At 42.3% G+C, this 9311-nt stretch overlaps 1 protein-coding gene across 2 annotated transcripts in view; it reads right to left on the reverse strand.

The window, feature by feature from the left end:
- Positions 1 to 8235, reverse strand: part of LOC148899443 (nuclear receptor ROR-beta-like) — a 24172-nt gene extending 15937 nt beyond the window's left edge. Inside the window, exons 1-2 of one of the 2 annotated variants that reach the window (XM_088994680.1) lie at positions 7936 to 8235; positions 7716 to 7790 (exon numbers count right to left, since the gene is read on the reverse strand). Coding sequence is in view for 1 of the 2 variants with exons in the window: in XM_088994679.1 (XP_088850805.1) it covers positions 7936 to 7942 (7 nt within the window). In the remaining variant the exon portion in view is untranslated. The remainder of the gene's footprint in view (positions 1 to 7715; positions 7791 to 7935) is intronic. The other variant, XM_088994679.1, reaches the window with a different exon arrangement.
- Positions 8236 to 9311: the final 1076 nt, after the last annotated feature.

Below are 9311 nucleotides of genomic sequence, written 5' to 3' on the forward strand. Positions count from 1 at the left end.
CTTAACCGCTTCTCTACTCCAAAACACACACACACACACACACACACACACACACACACACACACACACACACACACACACACACACACACACACACACACACACACACACACACACACAATGTCTCCCACCCTATGCAGCATGTGTCCTCAAATGGATAAGAAGAGAAGGAGGCGTGGGAAAAAAATCCACAGGGTAAACCCATAGCCTGCCCCAAAACACACACACACACACACACACACACACACACACACACACACACACACACACACACACACACACACACACACACACACACACACGCACGCACGCACACACACACACACAGACGCACTGAGTCTGCCCATCTGCCTCCTCTGATCTGCCTCTCATGGCCACTGTACACACGCTCACACAGACGCACTTTCATTCCCCTCAGTCCTCTGGGTGACCTACAGGACCCTGACAGCCTTTGACCTTTCCTAGAAGACCGAGTGAACACATCGGAGTGGAACGGCTCCAAGTGTGAGAGATCTGCATCTGGTCATTATGATCTTGAAATCAGCACAGACAACACACATACATTGCTTTCTGTCTCGTGTCGCTCACTGTCATGACCTGTTCCTCACATCAGCATGCATGCATTTGTCGAGCTGCCCCACCGGTGGGCTGGTTTTGTCCATATTTTATTTGGACTGTAGGAATGAGCGTACACGAGCACAGAGTGAGGTTGTTTCCTCCTGGGGTGGGAAAATAACGCTTGTTGGCGTTGGCCATGTCCTCATCCTCCTTCAATGCTCCTCCTATGGTGTTTCTCTTGAGTCTAATTGTAGATGACAGTGTTGTGCGTGTGTGTGTGTGTGTGTGTTTGTGTGTGTGTCTTTGAGGGGGGGAAGAGAGAGAAAAGGTAGCTATCCCAGTGAGCCAAAGAAAGGTTATAGAGATTAATAGGAGTAAAGAGGCGACATGCTTACAAAGACAAAAAGAAAAGTTTGAATTTTGTCCTGTAAATGTGCCCAACTGAAGCGGGCAGTTTTCAGTACAAGGCATAATGAATTAAAAACATTTTTTTAAATAAAAAAGGGAAGACATGTGTACCAAATCTACAACAGTGTTAGAGGCTGCAGTTCACTGTAGAGATAGGAATTATTCAGATGAAGAGTAGAGAGGAAATATGCAACATTTGAATATGTCTGTCAGTCATATAATGACCCATACATTTCATCAGCATGATTATAATGACTCTGAAAAAAAAATTGAGTGGTAACCATGATAACATCTTTTCACACAAGTCGTATTGTACAATGAACGTTTAATAGACGCTGCTGGGAATACAAAAGTAAGTGTCTGTCTCTGACAGTAGCGTTGTGGCAAATTGTGTTTTATTGTGTTCATTAAAGCTGCATTACAATATTTTAATTTCTATTCCAATTATAATCAAAATTTGAACATGATTATCCTTACACTGTCAACTGGCTCGCTGGCCTGATAATGGGATCCAGAAGTTTAAGATGGCGCCCGAGTAGGCAGCCATCAGCAAGTGCTCTCATGAGCCTTGCTTTTTTTTTTGTTTTTGTCTTGTTTTTGTGTTTTCTTTTGTCACTTTGAGTTGTTGTGCGCCGCAAGGAATGGATACAGATTGTTTTTCAGCATTTTTGGCCACGGTATTCATCAAGCTGGAGACTGCTGTGCAGTTGCGCCTTTTCGGCAGCATGAATATGCCAGCACTTTTTTAATTTCGGAAGAGTGTTAGTGCCATTTGACTGTCATCGCTGGACAGCTCTGGGGCGATTGTGCTTTTTGGCGCCTGTAATGGGCAGCATTTTCACCGCCCGCTTTGTTCAGCGAAAAGGTCGGTGCTGTTGGATAGTTTGCGGCTGGATGGATGCATGGATTGAGGAGCCCGCAATGAGAAGAAAGAAGCGTCAGTGCAGAGGGTCGATGCGCATGTGGAACTACAGCTTGGAATTGAAGCGGATTTACATGGGACAGGAGATGTGAGACAGTGCTTAAGATCTGTGTCTTTTGTGTTGTGTCACATTATTTGTTTTTTGTTTGTTGTTTTGACTTTAAGTTGGCGCCATTACAGTGGCTGCCTTTACAGCAGCTCCTGTATTTTTTCTTTACTTCCTCCTTATGTTTCATCACTTTACTGCTGTGAAATACAAATGTCTCCACTGCGAGACTAATAAAGGCTAATCCAATCCAATCCAATTTCTATCTAATACTTGTCACTAAATATTCCACATTTGTCACACCACATTGTTAGTCTAGTCTTTATTACACTGGTCATCTCACGGGCATTAGCATTAAAAAGATATTGACTCTACAGTTTGTAAAATTGTTCAAATCTTGCAAAAAGTACATATTCGTAAAGATTTAGCCAAGGTACTTTGGTTGAACTTTGTGATTTCTGTTCCGGCTTGTGACTGTGAAAGCCATCTTCTTCCGGTAACTGTATCTTTTTACACTTGACTACCCCAAGTTAGGGTTCTTCCATGATGCTTGTGTGTTTATGTATTCCTGCGAGTGAAACCAGAGTGAACGCGGGCATATAAATGAGAAGCCGTTGTAGCTTATGTGTGTGTTTGAATGCACGCGTGTGCTTTTCTGTTTAAGTGCGAGAGCATGCGATGTGTGTGTCCTCTCTTAGGGATGGCCACTAATAGCTGGCCTCGGGCAACAATTTAACTCAGCCTAACAAGGTTCTCCCCAAAGTGGCCCCAGGGGCATCTCTCGCAGAGGCAAATTGATCACAAAGACTCACACACACAGCCTGCTTTGCACTTCACCTGCTTTCTCTCTCTTTCTCTCTCTCTCTCTCTCTATGGCATGATTTAACAGAATACATTATCAGCGTTAAATTGGAGTTGGGTGAATAAAAGCAGCAGCGGTTTTGGTTTCATAATTCCATTCCCTTTACAAAGGAATGGTAAGGGACCTCACATCGAAATATGCGGATCCTTAGCAGTGGTTGCTCACCCGCGGAAATACGCATTGGCATGCACATTTGGGCTGGGCGACATCGCTCAAGAGAGAGCGTTACAGAAAGAGAGAGAGGAGAGGATGAAGAGAAGGAAAGATAGTCCTAATAAGAACCTCTTCAACAGGATTACAAGCACTAAAACTGGCTAATCTTTGTAATTAAGAAAAGATGCAGTTGGCTAAATCGCAGGCTTATTGTTGCGACGTGCAAGTTTTGGTTCTGCAACCGCGACACCTTCAGTGAGCGAGAACGTGCTTGTAGAGTGCATGTGGCAACTAATTGTAATTGAGCTCTGCTTCTTACTTGAGGAAAATCAATTCTTCCAAACAAATCACTTTTCTGTGCATCCTGCGGCAAGTCGGGCTTGTTTCTAGCTATGCGTATTTATAAAAAGAGGTGTAACACTGACACAAACCTACAGTGAATGGAGTAATCAGATTTTGTGTTAGATAAGCAGCAGTTTCCCGGTGTGGACTTTGGATGCTGAGGGCAACTACGAGTTGCAAATGTAATCTGATCACAGTATCTATATCAGTGTGTGGATGTCTACCATTTAGACGTCTACTGAACATCTACTTTAAGCACACTTTTGGCAGATGCACACGCATGCACGCTTACTTTATTATGTAACCTTAGGTCTTAATTGCTTTCCTTTCTTAGCTCAGCCTCATTCTCCCTCCTGCCTTTCCTTTTTCTTTTATCTCCCGATTTGAAATCCCTGCTTTAACATTCGTTCACCTTAAATCAGCTCTCCATCTCTAAATGCAGAAAAGGAAATCATTTCACACATAATCTGGTCGAAATGAAGAGAAAAACAATAATCGCCATAACCCATCTTTTTCACCTTTGTTTCTTTCAGAGTATAATTCTCTGGCCATGTTTGCATTCATGTGATATTTAAGGTTTCGTAACTTTGAACTCGATATCTCTTTGGACACGATAGCAATGAAAAATAATAACAGCTGTTCAGTTGGTCTGAATACAAGAATACAACATTGCTGAATATGGAGCGCCTCAAACAAACTTGTGTCTGAATCTGAGAAAAATGATGCGGCTCCACAGACACGTACTTTTTTTCACGGAGTGGTAAAATTGGCAGACGAGGATTTATGACTTCAAGGCAGATTTAGAGTTTAGGAGTGGTTCAAGGCTGAAAATCGCTTATGGCGTAGATAAAGTGGCTACGCAAACTCAAATGTGCTGTATAGCCCACGCTTTGTGTGTATTAAGATTTAAAGAAAAAGAAACGAGAGAGAGAGAGAGAGAGAGAGAGAGAGAGAGAGAGAGAGAGAGAGAGAGAGAGAGAGAGAGAGAGAGAGAGAGAGAGAGAGAGAGAGAGAGAGAGAGAGACAGAATTAGGAAAGAAGGGGGACACCACATATCCCCGAGATAGCGACGGCAGGATAAAACCAACATGAAGTCTGTGCGAAACAAACATGAGCCATGATAGTGGCTCAGTGGGACGACAGGAGTGCCATCAGGCCATACGCACACAGACACACACAGACGCACACAGCGTGCGGTTGGGCAGAGGAGACTGCGGTATGCGTTAGTGAGTATGTTGCCAGTGGGGTATGAGCCCCGTGTGTCTGTGTGTGTATGTGTGAGTGTGTTGCAACAGCATCCAAACCATAGCTCAGTCAGTAGGGCTGCGTTGAGGGATTAACAACGTGGCCTGCATGGGTTTGGGGTAATCTCTCCTCTCTTCTTACATAACACTCGCCATTAGTCAGCACAAACACACAATAAACAATGCAATCGACACTAACCGAGTCCGGCAATAGTCCACTCGAGGCCCCATTAATAGGTGCCCATTGTGTTTTTCACAGCATGAAATTAAGTTGGAGCAAAGTGAATCTGTAATAAGTAAAGTGGTCTTTCAAACTCAGGGCGGGTCCATCGATTTCTGTTCAACTCTTTTCTCACTTGAGATATTTTTGTCCGATTAGATTATCAGTCGGTCTATACTTCCGCCCTTGTATGATATTATCCCCAAAAAAGTGCAAAATGGTTCAAAGTTCAGGATCACGTGATATGGTAGAACCAGTGTCATCTGAGTGATCTATCTGAACAGACTGTTTCCGTTGGATTTGATGAAAAATCGATCTGGGGATGCTTTGGAATCGGACAGATCAATGCACAAGCCTCCACGGCAAAACAGGATGGAACAAATTCTATTGGCATAAAGCCGTCATGCGTATTGTTATAATGTGTGTGTGTGTGTGTGTGTGTGTGTGTGTGTGTGTGTGTGTGTGTGTGTGTGTGTGTGTGTGTGTGTCCGTGTGTGTGCGGTCACATGCATTTGAAGAGTTGCTATCGATGTGGATGATTCCCGGGGAGAAAAATACAAGCCAATGGCATATTTTGTAATCTCGAGGGCATCGCCACACCTGTTGTGACACCTCTGACCTCAGCTTGACTCCGCCTGACTTATGTGCCGTTCCTCTCTTTTCGTCATTCTGAAGAATTTGGGAAATTGCGAGTGACACTTATCGCTTATCTAGCAGATCAAATGCCACTTTGACTGTCCCTCTCCCGCCCTGTAGACCACCCCACCCCCACTTCAGCGACCGCATGGTGAACTCTTTAACCTAGGAGCGTCTAGGTCGTACCGACGCTGCCTCGACGCTGTCCAACAGGAGATGATTACACTACATTGAATGAATATGATAATTTGTTTGCCTTTACAATTATGATGGGAAAATGTGACTTTTATTTATTTGCAACTTCATAATGAAAGTTTAAATGAAAATGAAACCAGCCAAGTGTCAATTTTGTGCAAAACACACATTTTAATTTTTAAACCATTTTTCAAAGCCACAATGTAAAACATGCATTTTTGTTATGCATAAATGCTCAAATTATATTTTTAGATCCATTCTTTTTTCTTTGTATTTTTTTCCTTTGGATATTGTCTGACATCACATTCAATCGGAACTACAGAAGTTGTGGCTACCGTTAAATGATAATTACCACGGCACATGAGAGGCCTCCATTTTTTTTTTATAACCTTGTGGTTGTGTGCACAGTCTATGTAAGGGCAGCTGAGACACACACACAACACACACACACACACACACACACACAGGTTGAGAGTGGGGGGCGCGTTGCCCACACTGATTTAATTCTATCTGACAAAACCCTTTCGGGCGTGCAGAGGGAGAGAGAAAGATGGAGAGAGCTAGAGATGGAGAAAGAGGGGTGAGAGAGACGCTTCAGGGGCCTCCTCTGCTAACCATGGCTATAAAGTGAAAGCTGGAGCTTCCTGTAGAAACCCCCTTGGAAGCATCCCATGCATGAGAGTGGTCGCTATAATGCGAGTGGCGCCCAAAAAAATTGCAGAGAGTATGACAGAGAAGTTTGGTCTTAAATAACAGAATGTGAGGTGGGCCACGATTGTCTGTTTTATTTTATTTTATTTTATTTTATTTTATTTTATTTTATTTTATTTTATTTTATTTTTCTGGCTCAGAGTTGAGTTTCCCTCAAGCAGCAGCGGAAATGTTAAATGGCATCCATACAGCGAAAACAGGAGAGCGGAAAGAAGATGCATGCTAAAGATGCCATTTTCAATGATCATTTATATTGTTTGTAATTGAATTCAATCTTGCCGAGGTGATTACATTTTATTTTTTAATTGAAATGCGATGTTGGGTTAATGCCACATACACTATGCACGATCACATCAAATGTATATAAATGTATATATATATATATATATATATATATATATATATATATATATATATATATATATATATATATGTATATATATACAGAAAGAATACAGAAAGAATACATTGTAATTATTTTTATATACTTTTATACACAATTATATATATATATATAGATAGATAGATAGATGGACGGATGGATGGATGGATGGATGGATGGATGGATGGATAGCTAGATAGATAGATAGATAGATAGATAGATAGATAGATAGATAGATAGATAGATAGATAGATAGATAGATAGATAGATAGATAGATAGATAGATAGATAGATAGATAGATAGATAGATAGATAGATAGATGGATGATAGATAGATAGATAGATAGATAGATAGATAGATAGATAGATAGATAGATAGATAGATAGATAGATAGATAGATAGATAGATAGATAGATAGATAGATAGATAGATAGATAGATAGATAGATAGATAGATAGATAGATAGATAGATAGATAGATAGATTTGCACAATACATCTCACTCTAAATCAAATATTAAAAGTGCTTGAATTGGGTATACACTACAGTATACACTTTTTTGACTCACTTTTATGGAGGGGGGACTCGGAGCGTGTTGATTTGCGCGCATGAGAGAGAGAGAGAGAGAGAGAGAGAGAGAGAGAGAGAGAGAGAGAGAGAGAGAGAGAGAGAGAGAGAGAGAGAGAGAGAGAGAGAGAGAGAGAGAGAGAGAGAGAGAGAGAGAGAGAGAGAGAGAGAGAGAGAGAGAGAGAGAGAGAATCGTAGGGGGGCGAGAACATGACATTGACGTTGATAATGAACATGTCAACTGCCTTCCAGAGAAATTGGTTTGTGGAGCTCACGGCAAATGGCCCTGGGACATCCCAAAACTTTTTTTACACAACCCTCAACCAGCATACAAAATGAAGACGAATAAAATGTCTATTTCCTGAAATATCATCAGGCGGCAATTTCCGGCTGGCGAGCTGATGTGAACGGACAAAGGTGATAAATCACACTTTTAATTTCCAATCGCTTTGCGCGTGGATTGATTCACCTGCTTATTTGACTTACGCAAATCAACTTTTGCGTACTTTCCTCATTTTGTATCGCGGTGAACTCGACCTGAAAGCTAAAACAAACAAACAAACAAACAAACAAACAAACAAACAAACAAACAAACAAAAAAGGCCCCCGATAAACTTTCAAGGTCCATCGTGACATGGACTAAATCACGCCGCTCGTCGTTGGCGCGTACGTGGATTTAGTGCGCTTACCTCGCATGATGTTGCTGTTGCGCCTGATTTCCCAAAGCAGCAGTCATGAAGAAACAAACAAAAACACTGAAATAAAAAGGGGCGTCTTGGGGGGAGCAATCCTCTGTTTAAAATAACAACTAAAAGAGTGGATGGTTTCCCTGCTTGGAGGCGGCTCGTGCGCTAAAAGCATCCCAGACGCAGGCGTGGGGAGGCGGACGGAGGTCGCTCGGCGTGTCGGTGTTTGCGCTCTCCTCTTGCGGTCGCTTTCACGACATCTGCGCTCTCACCTCGATGGGAGGGTTCCACTGTTTTCTGCCGGCTGAAGGAGGGAACGGCGTGTTAGTGAGGCTTTGCCCGCCCGCTCCGATTGGACCCGAGCACTTTCCGCTCCTCCCACTCTCTCCCGCTCGGCCTGCAGCCGACATGTGCGCGCGCACACGCACACAACACAAGCACAAGCACGCGCTGAGCGTACTCCGACGCTAATACTTGACATTTAATCAGCCCAGTGCAATATACCGTTGCTTGTTTTCAAACATGCAAAAAAAGTGTGTCAACCCTTTATCATGTCCAGATTTTTCCGACTCCGTGATTTAGAAAGAGATTCGTGTTTATCTGGCATATCAGGTAATTGGGAAAATGTTCCAATCACAACATTTTTGATGACACCAGTCCGGGAGCTGTATGAGACAGAATACTGCCTTTAAAATGTAAACGATATTCTTTTTCCACTGAATGGATAACATATTAAAATAGATTCTCCTTAGTTTAATTAGCACGATTTTGCTCTGCCTCATAGTGTGAGCTCACTTTCCAAAAGCTAAATAAAAAGACCATTGTGTTGTCCACATATCATCTGTTTTGTGACCAATAGTGACTTATGCAGTTTAATTGCGATTGTTAACTTGAAGTATGATTTAAACTAAAACGTAATGTTATTGAAGACAACGAGATCGGAATAGCAGTGGTGTTTATACACTGCCAAATAGAGTTTAATGATCTTACAGTATGTCACTGAAAGAAGAGCGGCTCCGATGACACGACTTGTCTCAGGTATCCTTGGGGACGGCTTACAGGGTGGGGTCTCCTCCTCCTCCCTCTGAGAAATACTCTGATACTGACTGACCTGGCAACCTGAAGATATCCGACCTCAACAACTGACGCTGAAGGCTTGAGGTGATTCTTACTGTACATATTGTGATTTTGGCATATTGTATGTTTAACTAGCACCAGGTATTTGAGACCTTCATCAACATAAGGTGACCAAGTATTGTCCCACTGGGATTCAGATTTACAAAATAAGCATTTAGATTGTTTTCTCCTTGCTAATTAAGGATAAGAGGGAGAAAATGGGAGATGCCCAAGATGTGTTTCCAGCTTCAGTAACCTCCACC

This window comes from Hippocampus bargibanti, linkage group LG04 (genome assembly GCF_051943395.1).
Source record: "Hippocampus bargibanti isolate YZ-2025 linkage group LG04, ASM5194339v1, whole genome shotgun sequence".
NCBI lineage: Eukaryota > Metazoa > Chordata > Actinopteri > Syngnathiformes > Syngnathidae > Hippocampus > Hippocampus bargibanti.